The following is a 21554-nucleotide window of genomic DNA, read 5'->3' on the forward strand; positions in this document are numbered from 1 at the left end:
GAGGCATGAAGGGATCACAAATTTAGCATTGGAGGGCAGCGTGGAGGGTAAAAATCGTAGAGGGAGACCAAGAAATGAATACACTAAGCAGATTCAGAAGGATGTAGGTTGCAGTAAGTACTGGGAGATGAAGAAGCTTGCACAGGATAGAGTAGCATGGAGAGCTGCATCAAACCAGTCTCAGGACTAAAGACAACAACAACAACAACAACTCTTGAATACATTACTTTCTCAAAAATGTTTGATAGAGCTGTCAGAAGAGAGATTGGGCGGCAGTTGTTGACATCCGCCATATCCCCCTTTTTATGCAATGGTTTTACAATGGCATATTTCAGTCTATCGGGGAAAACACCCTGCTCCAAAGAGCTATTACATACGTGGCTGAGAATCCTACTTATCTGTGGGGAACAAGTTTTAAGTACCTTGTTGGAAATGCCATCAATTCCGTAAGAGCTTTTACTTTTCAGTGAGTTCATTATTTTACTGATTTCAGAGGGAGAGGTTGGTGGAATTACAGTTGTTTCAAACTGCACAGGTATGACCTCTTCTATTAGTAGCCTTGCCTCTTCTAGTGAAGATCTAGATCCTATTTTCTCCACAACATTTAAAAAATGATCATTGAAAATATTTTAAATTTCTGATTGTTTGTTAGTACACTTGTCATTCAGTTTTATGGCACTCAAGTCTTCCTGTGCTCTTGGTTGCCCTGTTTCCCTTTCAATAATATTCCAAATTGCTTTAATTTTATTATCAAAGTTACTGATCTCAGACATGATACACATGCTTCTGGACTTTTTAATAACTTTTCTTAGTACCGCACAATAGTTTTTAAAATGTTGAAAAATCTCGGGGCAGTACCTCCTCTTGCTGTTAGATACAGTTCTCTTTTACGGTTGCAAGATATTCTTATTCCTTTAGTTAACCAAGGTTTTTTATATGTTTTCTTGGAATTATGTTTAACTATTTTCTTGGGAAACAATTTTCAAATACCCTTAAAAATGTATCGCGAAATAGTTATATTTCAAGTTTCCATAAGGTTCCTTACACACTTGATCCCAGTCTAGCTGCTGTAGGCTTTCCCTAAAGTTTGCAATATTTATGTTGTTAATTGAACGCACTGCTTTGAAAGCCTGATTTGATATACTGCTTGGAGCTATGTCATGTACTGTAACTACCTGCGCACCATGATCTGAAAGACCATTCTTAACAGGATAAGCATTTATGTCCTTAAACTTATCTTGGACTATAAAAAAGTTATCTATCAATGTACTGCTGTTCTTTGTTATCCGAGTAGGAAAATCAATGACAGAGCTCAAATTGAAAGAACTGAGTAATACTACAAGGTCATTCTTCCTATTACACTCTTTCAGGGAATCGACATTGAAATCCCCACAAATGATAATTTGCTTCCCCCTGTCTGACAGATAGCACAACAAAGCATCCAAGTTTTCTAGAAATAGCTGGAAATTATCCTGAGGGGGACCTATACTCTGTTACAATTATGAAAGTGCCATCATTTAGTTTAAGTTCAGTGGCACATGCTTCCATTTGTTGCTCTACACAAAATTTTTTAGTTTATAAATTTTTACACTGTGCAAGCTTTTGACATATATGGCAACTCCTCCTCTCATCGTATTATCTCTACTTACATGTGCAGCTAATTTGTACCCATTGATGCTAACCTTTTGCATATCAGTGACAATGTGATGCTCAGACAGGCATAGTACATCTATTACATTCTCAGTTTCTATATCTTCTAAACAAAGCAGGAGCTCATCAATTTTATTCTTCAATCCCCCAATATTCTGACGAAATATACTAACATTATTTTTCACTTTACTTTTGTGAGTATCTTGAACTTTTTTAACATCTTTAGTACTTGTCTGGCTTAGTTTCCCACTGGACACTGATCTTACACTAAAAAAAGTGTTTCCACCATGAGATGTAGTTCCTCCCTCCTTTAAATTTCCTGCTATCAGCCTAGCCAGTTTACCCTTCCCTTTCTTGTTGAGATGTAGGCCATGTCTACCATAGTCCCACCTACAGAGTGAATGAACAGGAACCACACCAATGTATGACCCTGCACCAGATCCAAGTAGCCGTTCCAACTCCAAATTAACTCTCCTGATAGAAGAGCTCAAATGAGGTCGATTGTGGCACTCCAGAACTCACACAAACCCAACACTGGTATGACTCGATGTTGATGCAATCTTTGCCAGGTCACACTCTATGCTGTACCCCGGATCTCTGTCAATACTGTTGCCCGGCCCACCCACAATAACCACGGTATCTTCCTTAGTAAAGCCTCTACATAGTGAACCTAAATCCTCTGTAACCTGCCCCAGTCCAGCACGAGGTTTGAAAAAACTTGTGACCTGGTATTCTGACCCTAATTCATCCTGCAGAAGTTGGCCCACACCCCTAGCATGCGAACTACCTAGCAACAAGACTTTCTTTCTCTTTGCACACTTCCCTACTTTCTTATTCAATTTGCTGCTGAAAGCTTGTTCAGCCGTCTACATCTACTTCTGTGAGAGGCTCATGAGTTTCTGACTGAGGCAACAGGTCATACCTATTTTGTACATTAATAGCAAAGCTGTCAGAAGAATTTCTTGGCCTGTTCCTTATGCCTGTTGCCACTTCCCACCCCTGTTTACACTTCTCCCCCCTTAACCTGCCCAGTTCTCGCTTAGCCTCATCTAATTCAGCCTGAAGGGCAGCAATTTTTCCCTTCTGTTCCACAATCTTTCTACCTCTACTGCATAGCCTACAGAACCACTGATGAGTCTCGCTCATTTTCCCAATTCCCACACCACTACAATCGCCCCAATGAAGAAAGTTATTACATCCATGACACCAGACCCTGGAGCTAACGATTCTACGCACGTCAGGCACTTTACACTCATGGTACAAATCGATTTTAGTGACAGAAAGACAATTAAGTTACCGGAAAACAATGAAAATACGTGTACGAAAAATGTAAACAGTGGTACAGAAGTTTTTTACTGGAAATTGCTTAAGAGATGACGATACTCTACAGATATAAAGGGGCAGCAAACGTATTTAACACATTAAACTATCAGTAAATGCACTTAAAATTGCGGTATGAAGTTTAATCTGAAAGCTCAAAAGTTCGGCCTGCCGCGATATGTAAACAAAACGAACGTTACGTGATTACTGTGAAAATATGCGAGTAAGACAAAAACCTTTAATGGTACGCTTGAAGAGCACTATAATTAAGGTAATAAATTAGTTTGAAGTGTTAAAAACAGTTTATTACTACTTACTACTTACTACTTAAATTACTCATGTTGTACGAGAGCTGTGACTCAGACGTCCATATAGCAGGCGCAGGGCTACCAACAACCCACTTCTCATTCATTTAATATTTCTGATGTATTTCTAGAAATTATTGTGATTCTACACAGCCACAGATTTGTCATTAAGAGCACACATGGAAATCTGTAGATTTAGCAGTCACTAAGCAGTTTAAATTTATTTGGTTGTCACTCTGTTTATGGGAAAATATGCCGTTCCCTTGAGCAGTTGCACTTCTAGCGTGCCCCACAACCAATGAGATTGTAAATCTTTCCAGAACATTGTTAGACAGAGCCCACAACCTATCATCCCTCTCTTGGTCATACAGCCATTACCGAACTGTAGAAAAGTACCAGGTAGAAAGTCGGTGCAGAGTCTAGTGGAAATTAGCAGGACACCCTACCCTTTCTTCAATACTGGTATGGTACATACACAAGACTGTAATACATCTATCGGATATCCTCAAATCCCACAAGAACACCTCCTCCCCAAGTTTAAATCATCACAGGAGTTTACGTTTTTGTCCATGGACAAACTAGACTCATGACAGCTTGTTGAGACTATATTCAGGATTTTTTGTGGACGAGAAATTATAGTAGACTCTGAAAAAATTGTCATGTCGTTCTGTAGTCCTACCAAAACTAAAAAACAAACTAAAATTTCAAGATAGAAAAGATGTCCTCTCCAGATGTTGAATCCTTTTTCATCTTGAAAGGTTGCAACAAAGCTCTATATGTAATGATAGAATCATGAATATAGCCTAGCCCTATAATGTGTCTGTCTGGAAAGTCAAAGATCGAGTTAGTTCAATCCTATGCAGTGGATAATACAACAGCTGAGATAGGAATGTGAAAAAATATCTTGTGTGTCATATCTCTTTGAAACTTAGGGATGCAGTGAGCTTGGATTACCTTAGGGTGACATGCTCTGGACTGTTCCTGTCACACACGTCATATTGTTTGACTGTATGGGGATACTCCCTTCACATCAAAAATATTTTAAAAATAGAAAAAGGAGGCTTACACATAATGTGTACAACAGTTCTTATGGAGCACTGTCGTCCTCTTTTTTTTCAGACTCAGAATACTCACAATTATAAATTTATATCTGTGTTTGTGTGGTGTGTGTGTGTGCTCTATAATAAAATAATATTCCAGAATTTGGTGTGGGGGGGGGGATGGGGGAATTTGTGAACACAACACCAGAGCTCAGGCTGATTTGGATATACCAAGGCACCAGTTAGCAAGAACTGGAAATTCTCACAGAGTGAACCCAAACAAAATTTTCAACAAATTACCAATCTCTGTTAGATCTATGGATCTAAATTTTCTTTAAAATTTCTGGCTATCAGATCACTCATTTTACCATATTAAAGAATTCTTTGAGATGCCTGAGGAGGATATTAGCATTTAACAAATTTTCCTACAGTATCTTGTATTATTATGTGCTATGGTTATGTTTGTATAGTTATGTTATGTTTTGTATAATTACGTCATGTATATGTACTCTACCCCTTTATTATGCAAAGGGTTTATACCATATTATTTTATAGCACAACTTATTGATGCAAGTTCTTAAATATAATCCTGTAGTGTGTTTTATTACTGCTGTGCTTAATATGTATAGGCTACTATAGTTAACTGGCATTATTTTATTATGTTCGTGTACCGGTATGCGTTACTAAAGCCTGTATTGTACTAAAACTCCGAAGCCTATTTCATGGTAAAATGATCAATGGTGAATAAAAATTCTTGATTCTGTACAAAGTATACAGCTTGGCAGTCTGTGTGTTTTAGAAACTTAGATTTCCTGACCGCCTTCACCATAAACTTATGGCAACCTTTATATTTTATGAAGTAACAGCTTTTTCATGAGATGAGAAAACATTTTATTTTTCAAGCACAGATCAAAAACTAACAAGAATAAACAACTCGTAACCAAGCCGACTACGGCAAAGATAAATATCTATCAGCTGCAGCTTTCACCCGCTGTTTTTGGCGCAGTGGATAAGTGACGTCGCCACATCAGCCCCCCTTCTTTTGAAACCGGGTGCACCAGGTATGTGGGGAAACATGCACTTGATTTTTCTACCAGCTCTCGTGAAAACATCTGGTGCAGGCAATGGCTGCTCCTGTTCTGCACTTGCTGCTTCGTTGTCCTCTTCTGAAACCGAGGGCTCGGCGAGACTATCTGCTGTTTCTTTGGCCTCCACGTTTGAGGGTGATTTTGCAGACCGAGGAAAGAGGGTACCCTCTTCGGTGTAAGCAGGTGTAAGCCGCTCAATTGAGACTGTCTCTTCTTTACCATCCTTATAGATTTTGAAGCTGTGGCTTCCTCTTGTGATTACCCTGTATGGTCCAGAGTAAGGCGAAACAAGCGGCGGACGCACCGTATCATCCCTAAGCCACACGTGGGACGTTGCTTGCAGGTCTTTATGTACAAACACTCTCCGGTCTCCATGTCTGACAGGGTTAGTGGGTTTGATGTTTCTCATTCTAACGCTGAGTTGTCTCGCGAATTGCGTGCATAGCTCAGGGGCGAACGGCAGTGTAGATGCTGGAACAATAATTGCTCGCCATAAACCAATTCTGCGGAAGAGCATTGTAAGTCCTCCTTCACGGCCGTTCTCAATCCGAGTAGGACCAGCGGTAGTGCTTCAGGCCATGACGTGGAACTACACATTAATGCAGCTTTGAGCGTGCGGTGTAGTCGTTCCACCATTCCATTACTAGATGGATGATAGCTTGTGGTGCGTAGGTGGTTGCACCCACACAGTAGTAAAAGTTCATTGAAAAGCTGGCTTTCAAACTGCCTTCCGCGATCTGTTGTTATGTTTTGCGGAACGCCAAACCTGGAGAACCCTGAATGCAACAGTGCTTTTGCAACCGACTCCGCAGAAATGTCTTGTATTACAACTACTTCTGGCCACCTGGTAAAACGATCAATGATTGTGAGCAAATAGCGTTGTTCTGAAGAGCATGATAGCGGGCCCACAATGTCCACATGTACATGTGAAAATCTTGCAGATGGCGTAGGGAAGTCAGCAATAGGTGCAAAGACATGTTGTAAGTAGGCTGTTCATGTTTTCGTATTGGCAACGTGGCAACGTTACGTAGCGCTCTGTATAAAAATCACTGGCTGTGCTGTGTGCAGTCTGTGGCTAGTTTGCATTATTGTCTGCCATTGTAGTGTTGGGCAGCTGGATGTGAACAGCACGTAGCGTTGCGCAGTTGGAGGTGAGCCGCCAGCAGTGGTGGATGTAAGGAGAGAAATGGCGGAGTTTTGAAATTTGTAAAAATGGATGTCATGAACTGCTGTATATATTATGACTTTTGATGACTATTAAGGTAAATACATTGTTTGTTCTCTATTAAAGTCTTTCAATTGCTACCTATGCCTATCAGTAGTTAGTGCCTTCCGTAGTTCGAATCTTTTATTTAGCTGGCAGTAGTGGCGCTCGCTGTATTGCAGTAGTTCGAGTAACGAAGATTTTTGTGAGGTAAGTGATTTGTGAAAGGTATAGTTTAATGTTATTCAGGGCCATTCTTTTGTAGGGATTTTTGATAGTCAGATTGCGTTGCGCTAAAAATATTGTGTGTCACTTTAGTGAATGTTTGAGTACGTTCAGTTTTGCTCAGCTGTTTGAAAAGCAAATAATGTAAGAGGTTTATCAGCACAGTAATTCAGAAAATGTTCTAAGGGGACGTTTCATATGTCGACCCTTAGCCGAGGATACCTCACTGGAATCTTCTGATTTTTTCTTGTAGTTTGTGTAATTAGTGTAGATTTTGTTTATTGCTAGCGCGTAATTGTAGAGAGAATATCCTTTGTAGTTGCAGTCTTTCATTGTTGAAAGTAAAACAGGTGTGGCACGTATGTAAATTTGCACCAAGTATTTCGCAGCTGCGCTTGCAATTAATTAGATATCATTTTCAGTGCTATGTTATGTGTTTTCTTATTTTGCTCTTCAAATTGTGCTTTTCTGTGTTGTTGTGTGAAATATTGTGACAATAATGGCGTGTGAAAAACGTAACACTAGGCTCCAAAGTAAACTGAGAAATAATAGTGACGACGAGCGTAGCTTATCAGCGCCGCCGAGTAATGAATTAACTAATGTTCAAAGTAGTAATTTGGTAATTGTGCATAGGGAAATGGAGCGGGCTGCAAATAATGGTGTAGGCAGTGAAACAATTAGTGAACAGGGAAGCATTATCGATCGATCGGTCGGGAACAGCTCGCCTCAGGATTCCGAAATCACAGGACACAATCTTGCAAATACTGTAGATTCAGGTTTTGCGTCCTCACCATTTTCTCAAATAAATCAAGACACATTTTCTGCTTTTCAAAATGCGAATATTGCCGGTTCAAATGCACTGCCGAATAGCACTGAGGAACATGTTTCAGACACCAGTGCACTGTTGTTACAGTTAATGCAACAAATGGGACAAAGGCTACAAAAGTTAGACACAACGCTTGAACAAAATCAGAAACAAATGTGACAAAATCTTCAAAAGTTGGACACAATGGAACAAAATCAGAGACGAACACAGCAAAAGCTTCAAACGTTAGACACAATGGAACAACACCAGAGACAAACACAGCAACAGTTAGACGCAATGGAACAAAATCTTCACACCACGCTTGAACAAACACGTGAAGATTTAACTACTGAGTTACATAAAATAGAATCGAAATGTCAAAAAGTCTGTAATGACGTAAAAACACAAATTTGTGAGCATTTCCAACCTATTTTTTCGCGGCATGAAAATGAATTACAGAATCACGAAACAGCCATAAAAGAACTACAAACTATTGTTCATGAAAATCATGAGACCTTGCAAGCTAAAATGGAATCAGTTGCATCTACCGATTCGGTTATGCAACTTGCAAAAACTCAGGAAAACTTAAAGGACACAGTAGATACGATTTCAACACAAATGGACACTGAAACTTGGTTCAGAAAAACACACAGAGGAAATAATTTCACTAACGGATAAAGTAGCCGAACTTTCAGATCAGTTCACTAACTTATCTACAAAGGTAGATGATGATCTGAATGACACAAGACCTGTAGCCATCACTGACACAGAAGAGTATGAACAAATTAAGAAATTCAAACAAAATCAGAATCAAATTAATACGCAACACAAAAGAGAAATCCCGGAAGTACAAGATCAGTTGGCACAAGTAATACAAAAATTACATATTTCAGAGGACACTCGCGCTCCAACACGGGAAGAGGGACTTATAAATACGGAACAACCACAAAATAGAAACACAGGACACTTCGGAAATTATGAATGAAATTGGCAAGGCGCACCGAATTTTGAGATGGAACCGCCGAAACGACGTAACAATGACCGACATGTGACTCGCCGACACGATGATTTTGACTGTAAGCTGTTCATTACTACACGTAAATTCAAAACATTTAAGAATTCTGGCAACGACATTCATCCACAAGCATGGCTCCATCAATTCTCTCATTGTTTTCCTCCCAACTGGTCACTAGAGCACAGATTAGAATTTATGTGTGGCTACTTAGAGAATGAACCAGCTGTAAGAATGTGATTGGTCATTCACGATTGCCACAGTGAAGGAGAATTTTACCATGCCTTCCTCTCAGCATATTGGTCTCAAGCCACACAAGACCGAGTAAAACATGGCATCATAATGATGAAACATTTCGAACAATCTGAATTTTCCAGTCTTGTGAAATATTTTGAAGACATGTTGCACAAGAATCAGTACCTGTCAAACCCATACAGCCCCTCAGAACTCATCCGCATTTGCTTAATCAAATTACCTGAACATTTACGAAATATTATTTTAGCAGGACGTTGCAAAGACGACATTGAAGCTTTTCAGGGGCTCTTACAAGAACTGGAAATTGACACTGACAATCGCGGAACGCGAAAACAGGAGCACAACAATTACAGGTTACATCCGTCACAATTCCGTGATGACAGAAATAATAACTGGACGCGACAAGGCTATTCTCACAAAACAAATCGTGACCAAAACAGACACCACCCGTATGACAACCGTTGGCAGAGTAGTAATAATTGCAGGGAAAGATCACCTCTCCGCAGTAATGACTATCACAGAGACAATCAGAGAAACAGACAATATGGGAACCAAAACAATTATTATTACGGGAGACAGAATAACTTTAAACGCAACGGTCCAGCGTGCATTTACGATTCAGGGAGAAATTCTCCACCACTTAACCGACAAGAAAGAAACTACAGGAACTACCGACATGACAACAGACGATATAATCATAACGACAGACCTGAATTTCATCAGAACTGGCGGGACTTAAACAAGGCTGGGCCCTCTGGGCAAGGTGAATTTGTCGAAGTTAGATCTCCAAATCCCAATAACGATGCGCGCCAACAAAGAAACAGACAATGACTCGCACCGCAGGCAGTCACGTGCGCCGGCTGGCTCAGAGAAAAATAACATAGACGCTAACCTTGAGCAAATTTTAGCATTCCTTACCGATGTATACAACATGATAATTGCTTTGAAGTTGAAACTCTGCGTGCTAGGAAGAGTAAAGGTATACACCACATTTCACATGTAAAACCCTTTATTGAAAGATAATCTGCTTTTTAACCTTGTCTTTGCCATATAACTTTTCACTTTACATTACTAATATGCTTTGTCAGGCTTAGAATCTGTTAACATGCAACAATGTTTGAAGTTAAATATACAGTCAAGAACCAAGACAAGTTATTTAAACAGAAATTACGAATGCATTGTTATTGCGACCAGATAACACAGTGTAATTGCGTGTGTACATTCTTGCTTATTAGTTGCACTATTACATAACGACTATAAGGCTCACATACTTAGAACATTTACCAGTACTGCTAATGAGATTTTAATGCAACATTTTGGTTTACTTGAAAATACAGTCTGGATTTAAAGCACTTTCTGTGAGATACCAGATGACACAGTGGTTAGCTTATGTGACAGCTACACGATTTTATCTCGACACTACTAATGAGTGACAATTTACAAGGTTTCTTTTGCGGTGTTTCTGTTTAATATCTGCACAGTTTTTCTGAATTATTCTGGAAAGTAAAACATGTTTTAGTAATAACTTTTGTGGTACAGCTACAATGTGACAGCCTTTTCCGTAGCACAACAATATGTTACAGTGTAGTACTTTCCTGATCACGGTACTGTACGAAATAACTAAGATATCTATACGCAAAGCATTTCACTTTTGTTTATCATGAGGTAAGTACATTGGCTTCTGCAGAACTTAGCTTTCGGAGGACAATAACTTCCACAGAGATTATCTTACAGCGTACAGGACACGTATTTGAGTGATTAATTTTGTACTTAAATCATTTATTTTTAAAGATATTTGAAGTACAATGATACAAAGGTTTTCCGTGACACATTTCATTCCATTGCTGTAATCTGTAACACCTGAGGGTATAATTATATTAATCCGCAGGGGGGTACACGCTTACTTTTGTGTACCATGTGTCTGGCAAACACAAGGAGCTCTAGCTAATATGGTATTTGCTAATACAACTTTACACATCGGTACCATATTCCTCTAACACATAAATTACACAGCTATCTGATCATTTAACTGAGAGAGACAAACTTTTTTACTACATCAGTGACACATGTTTACACAATTACAGAGTTGGATTACTTCACACTTACGAAATTGTATTTTGTCTGTACTTTGTGAACTGTTTATATTTTTTTGGACGCATTGTGATGTTATGAGAGCTTTGAATGATATATTTGGTATGGGATCATGATTTTTAAAGTACATTTGAGGTAGATGACACCTTTGACATGAGCAGAGAATTTTTTTAATTATTGGAGGAAGCTGCGACGATTTTGATAGTTAACTGAGGTGTTATGTTGTTATTATTACGATGACTATGTGTATTAGGCTGCTGCGGTATGTTTATGATCAATAAGCTGATGCTATATGAGTTATTTGATTATGCTACGTATCTGTTATGATGAAATATTGAAGAAGTGTCGACGAATAAGGTAAGGAATAATGAGTAGTGTTTAGGGACTCTGGTTTGTGAAAAAGGTTGTTGGAAACCAAGAATCGTACTTTAAGACTTATGAGATGTATGTAAATGCGTGAATGCATTACAATGCCGACAAAAATTTTTTGGACACTGTTATATCAATAGCATTTTGTTTCTACAGATTTGTAACGCAAATTCTTGACCTGTGAAATATTTTTATATGAGACTGTCACTGTAGCGGAAATTGGTGTCGTAAATATTTCCGTAAGAAAGTTAAGTGACCACCTTCACGTAATGAGTCGTGGGCACCCAGCTGTGCGACAGTCGCCTGGAAAAAGAGCCATTAGTGTGTGCCTTTCAGAAGCACAGGTGAAAAAAAAGGAGGCCATTATCCTCGCTATTGACATTCCTTTGTCGAAAGCATCGCAAATACGACACACTCAGACTTGAAAACATATGATTATACTGTGGAGCTCTTAATTTATGATATTTACTAAAATGCCTAATGAAATGATGAGAGTAATTTTACATCTATTGTCTTTCTAATTGAGAGATTGCTCATTTTGTTTAATATCTAGTTTCTAGCTGCCCTGCAGCATTGGTTAAAATAAAATTTTATAGATGTACTAATATAAATATTTTATGCCTACAGACCCAGTAAAGAATAACTTTGATGTACTTAAAAAAAAAAAAACGAAGGACTACAAAGACACATTTCCCTTCACATGAATTGCATACAGAATTTTCTTTTCAAGTACTTGGTAATTTCTTTTGTAGAATAAATTGTGATGCATCACTCTAGTGTTAAGATGTGACATAGGTATTAAACATGGCCATTTTTACTGTAATATTTTTTCTGCTTGAGCTTTCTCATGTTTAGATATAAGTTACTGCATTTGCTGCGGCTGTTTGCTAGGCATAGTGCTACTAAATTTCACTTTGTATTACTCTGTTAAGCTAGTTTTACTACTGATTTATTTTTATTGTTTGCTGCACAGTGCCTTATATTAGCTGTAATATTGCAATTGCTTTGCCTATTTATATTTTTGGTCATTGATGTTTGTGTTAATTGTTTTGTGCTGCTGCATTGTCTTGTCCCTTAGTTTAGCATCTGAGCTCAGTAGATTTAAGTTAGCTTAAGAGGGGGTAGCCTATAAGAGAATGAGTTGCGATGAATTTGAAGAAATGCACTGAGAGGCTATACGAGAAAAGTACAGAAAGCAGGTATAGATAGGACTTTTGGAAATAATGAAGAATGAAGGGAGATCTCCGAGAAGTAAAGAAAGCTTTGTTTGCAAAATACTGCAGTAAAACAAACCCTGTCCTTTCCTTGTATTATTCCGCTATATGTTTGTGTACCCTTGGGTATTTGTGTTCTTCCTGTCTTTATGTGTTTATCTGATGAGAGTTACGTTGTAGAATTTTTCTGATAATATGTTATTTACTTTGTAAAGATGTTTAGACATTATTTATCTGTTCTGTTTTGTTGCTCATGTGTGAAGTTCATGTTTCAAAATTTATTCTGATCTTTTATGTATCTATTTATCTCATAATTCCTGTAACATTGATGTATATGTTTATTTCTATTCTTTTGTAAAGCCTGTACTACAAATGTTATCTGTATTGTTATGTTCTTTAATGATGTATTTTGTACCTTTGTTATTGTATTTTTATGTTATAAAATTGTAATTAATACCAGTTCAGCAAATTAAGTAACTTGTAAGTTACATTTCACTGCACACGTTTCTGTTGGTCATAGTATATGGACAATATGTGAGAAGTAGGGACTGATAGTGTTTGCATGTGTGTTAATAATTCAGCAAGGGACTGGATAACAGCATTGCTGGTTCTAAGGACATTTCAAAAAAAAATTTTGTGAGTGCACAAGTGGTGGTTTATGGACTTGCTATATTCTCTGCAAGACTCTTCGATGGTGAATGTGCACCTGCACAGTCGCAACAGATGGCTGCTGGCCGTCTCTACATGGACTACAGTGGGTCTGCATCTTTGATGGCCCACCAATACCATTATTTCTACAAGGACTGCAGTGGGTCTGCACCTTTGGTGGCCCACCAATACCACAATCTCTAACAGGACTACAGTGGTCTGCTCTGTGAAGACCTATCTACCAATATTCTTCAAAACTTCGACTGGCCCTGCTGTGGGTTTGCTCTGTTGTGACCCATTATCTGTCTGCATGTCGAGAGTCAGCACTGTCTTTCCGTTGGAAGGACAACACTACTTCTTCAAGACTGCATGGAAATCCACTACTTCCGTGTGCATTTTCTTTTACTGTTCAGACTTTGAGAAAAACACTGCAATTTTACTGTGATGAATGATCGGGACTGTCTTTATGGACTGTGAGAAAATTTTAGCTTTTGACCAACATTGTATCAATAAGTGTGTGCATTTGATATCTTTGATATTGTAATTATGAAAATTTTTATCAAATCATTATTGGCCACTGCCCAAAACAATTTGTAAAATTTTTTGTGGGGAGCATGGGGGCTATGTAAGTAGGCTGTTCATGTTTTCGAATTGGCAACGTGGCAACGTTACGTAGCGCTCTGTATAAAAATCACTGGCGGTGCTGTGTGCAGTCTGTGGCTAGTTTGCATTGTTGTCTGCCATTGTAGTGTTGGGCAGCTGGATGTGAACAGCGCATAGCGTTGCGCAGTTGGAGGTGAGCCGCCAGCAGTGGTGGATGTGGGGAGAGAAATGGCGGAGTTTTGAAATTTGTAAAAATGGATGTCATAAACTGCTGTATATGTTATGACTTTTGATGACTATAAGGTAAATACACTCCTGGAAATGGAAAAAATAACACATTGACACCGGTGTGTCAGACCCACCATACTTGCTCCAGACACTGCGAGAGGGCTGTACAAGCAATGATCACACGCACGGCACAGCGGACACACCAGGAACCGCGGTGTTGGCCGTCGAATGGCGCTAGCTGCGCAGCATTTGTGCACCGCTGCCGTCAGTGTCATCCAGTTTGCCGTGGCATACGGAGCTCCATCGCAGTCTTTAACACTGGTAGCATGCCGCGACAGTGTGGACGTGAACCATATGTGCAGTTGACGGACTTTGAGCGAGGGCGTATAGTGGGCATGCGGGAGGCCGGGTGGATGTACCGCCGAATTGCTCAACACGTGGAGCGTGAGGTCTCCACAGTACATCGCTGTTGTCGCCAGTGGTCGGCGGAAGGTGCACGTGCCCGTCGACCTGGGACCGGACCGCAGCGATGCACGGATGCACGCCAAGACCGTAGGATCCTACGCAGTGCCGTAGGGGACTGCACCGCCACTTACCAACAAATTAGGGACACTGTTGCTCCTGGGGTATCGGCGAGGACCATTCGCAACCGTCTCCATGAAGCTAGGCTACGGTCCCGCACACCGTTAGGCCGTCTTCCGCTCACGCCCCAACATCGTGCAGCCCGCCTCCAGTGGTGTCGCGACAGGCGTGAATGGAGGGACGAATGGCGACATGTCATCTTCAGCGATGAGAGTCGCTTCTGCCTTGGTGCCAATGATGGTCGTATGCGTGTTTGGCGCCGTGCAGGTGAGCGCCACAATCAGGACTGCATACGACCGAGGCACACAGGGCCAACACCCGGCATCATGGTGTGGGGAGCGATCTCCTACACTGGCCATACACCACTGGTGATCTTCGAGGGGACACTGAATAGTGCACGGTACATCCAAACCGTCATCGAACCCATCGTTCTACCATTCCTAGACCAGCAAGGGAACTTGCTGTTCCAACAGGACAATGCACGTCCGCATGTATCCCGTGCCACCCAACGTGCTCTAGAAGGTGTAAGTCAACTACCCTGGCCAGCAAGATCTCCGGATCTGTCCCCCATTGAGCATGTTTGGGACTGGATGAAGCGTCGTCTCACGCGGTCTGCACGTCCAGCATGAACGCTGGTCCAACTGAGGCGCCAGGTGGAAATGGCATGGCAAGCCGTTCCACAGGACTACATCCAGCATCTCTACGATCGTCTCCATGGGAGAATAGCAGCCTGCATTGCTGCGAAAGGTGGATATACACTGTACTAGTGCCGACATTGTGCATGCTCTGTTGCCTGTGTCTATGTGCCTGTGGTTCTGTCAGTGTGATCATGTGATGTATCTGACCCCAGGAATGTGTCAATAAAGTTTCCCCTTCCTGGGACAATGAATTCACGGTGTTCTTATTTCAATTTCCAGGAGTGTACATTGTTTGTTCTCTATTAAAATCTTTCAATTGCTAACTATGCCTGTCAGTAGTTAGTGCCTTCCGTAGTTTGGATCTTTTATTTAGCTGGCAGTAGTGGCGCTCGCTGTATTGCAGTAGTTCGAGTAACGAAGATTTTTGTGAGGTAAGTGATTTGTGAAAGGTATAGTTTAATGTTATTCAGGGCCATTCTTTTGTAGGGATTTTTGATAGTCAGATTGCGTTGCGCTAAATATATTGTGTGTCACTTTAGTGAATGTTTGAGTACGTTCAGTTTGGCTCAGCTGTTTGAAAAGCAAATAATGTAAGAGGTCTATCAGTACAGTAATTCAGAAAATGTTCCAAGGGGACGTTTCAATGTCTGCTGATTTAATTACGCTGGCATGTTAGGCATGCACGCGCCCATGCACGACAATCTTTTTGTATTCCAGGCCACACTACTTTGGAGGAAACTAACTTGGCTGTAGCTCGTACTCCTGGATGTGATATGTTATGTAGTGTACTATAAATCTCGCGACGATATTGTTCTGGTATGTTAAGGTCGCTCCTTTCCTTTTGCTACATCACACCAAATTCCGTCTGGAACATTTGGGACAGACACACGTCTGAGCTGCAGCGCAGTTCTCTGTTCCTCTATTAGACGGCGCAAGAAAGGATCTCCTCGTTGTTTAGACGCTAACTCGGTCCAACGAATTGAATTTAAACTGGTACAATTCCTAGACAGGCAATCTGCGACCAGGTTGTCTTTTCCTGAAATGTGACGCACGTCAGCTGTGAACTGTGCAATGTACTCGACTTTCCTGCACTGACGTGGTGAATTGAGCTCTGTGTCTCGTTGAAATATAGCTACTAACGGCTTGTGATCGGTAAAAATTGCAAAGTGACTCCCTTCGACAGACGTGCGAAAATGCTTTATGGTTAAGTAAATAACAAGCAACTCACGGTCAATAGCACCCCATTTTTGCTGCTGTCGAGTCAGGTTTTTAGAGAAAAATGCGAGCGGCTGCCATCTGCCATCAACTTCTTGCTGTAGCGCTGCACCCACTGCTGTTTGGCTCGCATCAACCATGAGCGCTAAAGGAGCGCTCAATCTTGGATGTCCCAGTAGTGTTGCCCGAGAAAGACATTTCTTTAAGTCATGGAAAGCTGCTTCAGCATCTGGACTCCATGGAATTTTACGATTTCCTGTTGTATTTTTACCTGCAAGTAACGTTGTGAGTGGCTCTTGGGCGGCAGCTAATTTAGGTAAATGACGTCTGTAATAGTTGAGCATGCCTAAAAATCTGCGAAGTCCTTTGTAAGTTGTGGGAAGGGGCATCTGTTGTACTGCTTCAACCCGCTCAGGCAAAGGTGACAGACCTGCTGCTGAAACCAAATATCCCAGGAACTTAATCTCGCGTTTTCCAAACGTGCACTTTGTTTCGTTAATAATTATGCCATACTCTGTCAGACGGCGGAAAAGCTGCCGCAGATGTTCGACATGCTGATATACAGAACCAGAGAATACTAAAATGTCGTCCATATAACAAAATACGAATGGTAATTCTCGAAGCACCTCATGCATGAATCTTTGCCATGTTTGGGCAGCGTTTCTGAGGTAAAATGGCAAAAAATTGTACTCAAACAAACCGAATGGTGTGATAACTGCTGTTTTTTTAATGTCAGATGGAACCATGGGAATCTAGGAAAATGCTTTGGCGCAATCAATCACACTAAATATTTTGGCATTGCTAATCGTACTGTTAAAATCAGTCACATTGGATACTGGGTAGCGGTCGGGAATTGTGCGGGCATTGAGCGCCCTGTAGTCTCCACATACTCTCCATGAATTGTCTTTTTTACGGACCATGTGAATTGGAGATGCCCATGAACTATCGGATCTACTTACAATACCTGTTTTTAGAAGTCTGTCGAACTCAGCTCGCGCCGCGAGCAGCTTCTCTGGAGGCAGACGCCGCGGGCGGAAGGCAACGGGTTGACCTTGTGTCGTGCTGATGTGTTGAGTATTGTGTCTGCATTTCCTGGTTGCGTTGACGGGTTCGGTAAGTGCTGGAAAGTCTTGAAGCAGTTTACGAAAAAGTGATTCCTCCGACAGTGCTCTGATATTGCCTACAGTATACGAATCGTTACGACTGTCGGGTGTCTTCTTGCGTGACGCACACGTGTGCGCCCCGCTTAGTTGCGGGTACGAAATCGTATCACAATATCCCGACGCGGATGACGCGGTAGGGGAGCCGGAAATCTTCGTCCGGAAAGACACGGGCACATCGCACTGCACTTGCACCGACGCGGAAGTCGCAGTAGGCAATATCCCTTCTGTGGGAACTGTCACCAAACGACGGTTAACCAGTTGGGCATAAGTCGGTAGTTCCGTAAAAAGTCCGCTCCAGTTATAGGACTCGGCACATCAGCAACCACAAAAGTTCATTTTGGATGGAAGTTGGAATTCAGATGTAATGCCAACTGTTTCTCACCATAGGTAGATATTCTGGAATTGTTTGCCGCAGTCAGCACATGTTGCGTTGTTGTCTTGAGTATATCACCTCTCTTTCTTCGATAAACACTGACCTCTGAACCTGTGTCAATCAGAAACTTCTCACCAGAAGAGAGGTCCAACACGAACAATCTGTGTGATTGGTTGACTGCAGATACCGTGGCGTTTTAACCTCTTTGAATCACGCTATGACTCGGGCGCCTATGTTGTTGTTGACGAACGTTAGCGCCCTTTAACGCCCGCCTCTTAAGTTTGGGTAGCTGCAGGGTTGAATACATTGACGGGCAGGGTTACCGAAGCGTCTGTGGTACCAGCACCATTGATCTGTCAGATTCTGTTGGATAGCATTTCTTCGTCTTTTCCAACTGCGACTTCGTAGCTGCTGGTGGTGTGAAGTTACTTGCACGTTGAGTTTTGCCACTTGTGCTGCCAGTTGCTGTATGGTGGGTTCGGTCGATGAGCACTGCTATTGGGAAGTATTATTGCTTGTTCCTGGCTCACTGACGTCAGATTCCATCACACTACACGTTCTTGGGCCACTATCCTGGCTGTAGTTGAATTCTGAACCCGCAGAAACTTCGGTTAAGGTGTTTGCGATGGTGTCTGCCTTTTTTGCTGAGACTTGCAATGGTAAGTCTGTTTCTGCTGCAATGACGGCACGGATGTTGGCAGGAAGTTTACGAAGCCTTATTAGACGTAAAGACTCTTCAGGTAGGAGTTCCGGGCCGGCTAATGTAGTAAGGCTTTGAGTACTTGTGACGGAGTCTTGTCGCCCAAATCTTCGTATGCGAAAATTTTTTGTAGTCGCAAATCTGGTGACAACGTATAATGCTGTATGAGAGCTTCCTTTAGCACAAAGTAATTTTGTTGAGACAAGGTTTCTTCTACTTGCTCTATCACTTCTAAATTTAGATGTGAAACCACTATATTAAATTCATCAATGTTGTTAGACACCCCACGCTGCCTAAATATGCGTGCAGCCTGCGTAAACCAAAGCGGGGGCGCGTCGGCCAGAACGCGGAAAGCTTAACATTTCCGTGTCGCGCGTAGGTACTACCATCTTTTTCGTTAACATCTGTCGTTCCGTTTTGTGGCGAATCAAAGGGCGTGGACCGCGATCCTTGGTCGAACAGACTGTAGTCTTCAATCTTGATTCCACTGCCCCATGCTTTTGTCTCTGAATTCATTATTCTCGTCGGTATATATATTTTCTTTATGCTTCTGCTACGATTTTTCGGGGTCACCACTATGGGAGCCTTTATATTTTATGAAGTAACAGCTTTTTCATGAGATGAGAAAACATTTTATTTTTCAAGCACAGATCAAAAACTAACAAGAATAAACAACTCGTAACCAAGCCGACTACGGCAAAGTTAAATATCTATCAGCTGCAACTTTCACCCGCTGTTTTTGGCGCAGTGGATAAATGACGTCGCCACAAACTCTTTCATGATCGTTCTTTTGTGAGACTATTTAAATGGATTGTTGCGTTGTCCGTATTCCTTGTTCCGCGACAGTTCGGATCAGACCGATAACTCTTAAATCACTGTTGCCTCTCACAAGCAATGTGAAAATACTAGCACTGTACAATGAATAGAATAGAATATTTATTCTGTGAAAAATATTCACATTATTGGAAACAGAAAGGAGCACTGTTAAGATGCAGGTTCCTGTGTTCTGTGTGCTGCCAAGTCTGTAGAAATAATTGTTTTGACAGGAATCTTGTTTACATAGTCGCGACAGAACGTATTTTCTTCGTCTCAAATGCTTTGGTTGGAGGTCGTTGTAAGGTCAGTCAAGCAAGAAGTGTGGGAGGTGTGGTACTGTGGTCAATCGGCTGGCAGCAGCAGGATGTCATCCAGATTTTCTGGCGTAAAGCTTGGGCCTCCCATTGAAGTTTTTGCATTAAATAAAGCATATTTAGATGATTCTCATCCTAATAAAGCTAATTTAACTATAGGAGGTAAGTGTCGTTGTGTATTTCCTTGTGGCATGAAAAATATCAGATACACCAGTCTGTGCGTGTCTATCTTTCTAGACGAACATGTGTGACAGAAATATTTTGCAGCAGTGAGGCGTAATAAACTTATGATCCAGTTATAGAAACGGAATACTGGAGAAGTGATTGAGATTGTAACCTGCACTTTTGTTAAATATGAAAAAAAAAAAATAATTCGTTGAAGTTTCGAAGGTAGCAGCAATGAATTTATGTTAGTTACTATTACTAGTTTGATACGGGCTTTTCCTACCGAGAACATCCGTATGCACAAACATTAGTTTATTGTTTGAATTGTTATAATTGTACCTACTCGAGGCAGGGGTGCCTGTATTGTCAGGGAATACCGCGCAAATAAACCGACGGAAAAATACAGTTCGTGACCACTACAGCATAAGGGAAAAATTTCCAATGACATAATACTTGTTAAAGTACATATCAAAGAGATAATAACCCTTCTAAAATTTCCAGAGTTCATCATAATCAAGGAAACACTTATTGTGAAGTATTACTGCAATAACTAGAGGCAATGTACGAACTTACAAGAACCATTTTCGGCATAGGTAGCGTTATAATCTTCCTTTCTGCAGTATGTTAACAGAGGTGCACGTAATGTTTCTGACTGCTTATGTTATTTCCCCTTCATGGCTCATATGTGAATTCGAAATATTCTTTATGTGATTGGTGCTGGTAAGGTGAACGTTTCACATTACTGTTATCTGAGAACTATTATGAAACTGGCTGACATTAAAACTGTGTTTGCGATTTTTATTTGTCCCATATATTACCTTTTGTACAGCTATGTACTTGTAACATAGCATTCATCATTATGCTTACAATCTAGACAATTTGTAGGTTCTACACATACTAGCTTACACAGTATATAGGCCTACATAATGTTACATAATTCTTAATGATTTACAGTAGGCTAACATATGACTTCGACTACCCAGAGTTGAAAAAATGCAATTTTGTGTCACATTATCATCATATAGTTTACATGAGTGATTATAATTCTAGTTTACTCTCTAACACTAGTTTCTGATTCTGGTGTCTCTTAATGTGATGAATAAAACTTGCCATTTAAGAGGGTGAACTTCTGTCCACTGTCAACACATGTACTCAGCCTCACTATAGAATTCTTCTTCTATTAGATTTTTTTTTTTTTTAGGGGGTCTCAGTTTTGAGATTTTGTAATTCTCTTGACGGAGGGGAAATACAGAAGCGTCCGATCCCACCCGTCTGCTTTCACCCATGACGTCACAAATATGGCGGAAACAAAAACAAACACACGCACTTTCCACAAGAAGCCTAATGACACTAACGGGACAATCGCGGGAAATGGGGTGTTTTGGGTGGGGGGCCAAACTAAACATAAACAAATTTAGACGCCTTGCGTAGCTACAACGTGTAAGTGAAGACAGCCATGCATGAATACCCACCTACCTCCCCAGGGGTCGTAACCCCTGCAACCCCTAGAAGATAAAGATGCTTCAGTAGC

The 21554-nt window shown here is 40.9% G+C and overlaps 1 protein-coding gene across 1 annotated transcript in view; it reads left to right on the forward strand.

The window, feature by feature from the left end:
* The first annotated feature begins 19843 nt into the window (after positions 1-19843).
* Positions 19844-21554, forward strand: part of LOC126175407 (aspartate aminotransferase, cytoplasmic) — a 77766-nt gene continuing 76055 nt past the window's right edge. The window contains exon 1 of the mRNA XM_049922201.1: positions 19844-20020. Within this exon, the coding sequence (XP_049778158.1) occupies positions 19909-20020 (112 nt within the window). The 5' untranslated portion in view covers positions 19844-19908. The remainder of the gene's footprint in view (positions 20021-21554) is intronic.

This window comes from Schistocerca cancellata, chromosome 3 (assembly GCF_023864275.1).
Source record: "Schistocerca cancellata isolate TAMUIC-IGC-003103 chromosome 3, iqSchCanc2.1, whole genome shotgun sequence".
Lineage (NCBI taxonomy): Eukaryota > Metazoa > Arthropoda > Insecta > Orthoptera > Acrididae > Schistocerca > Schistocerca cancellata.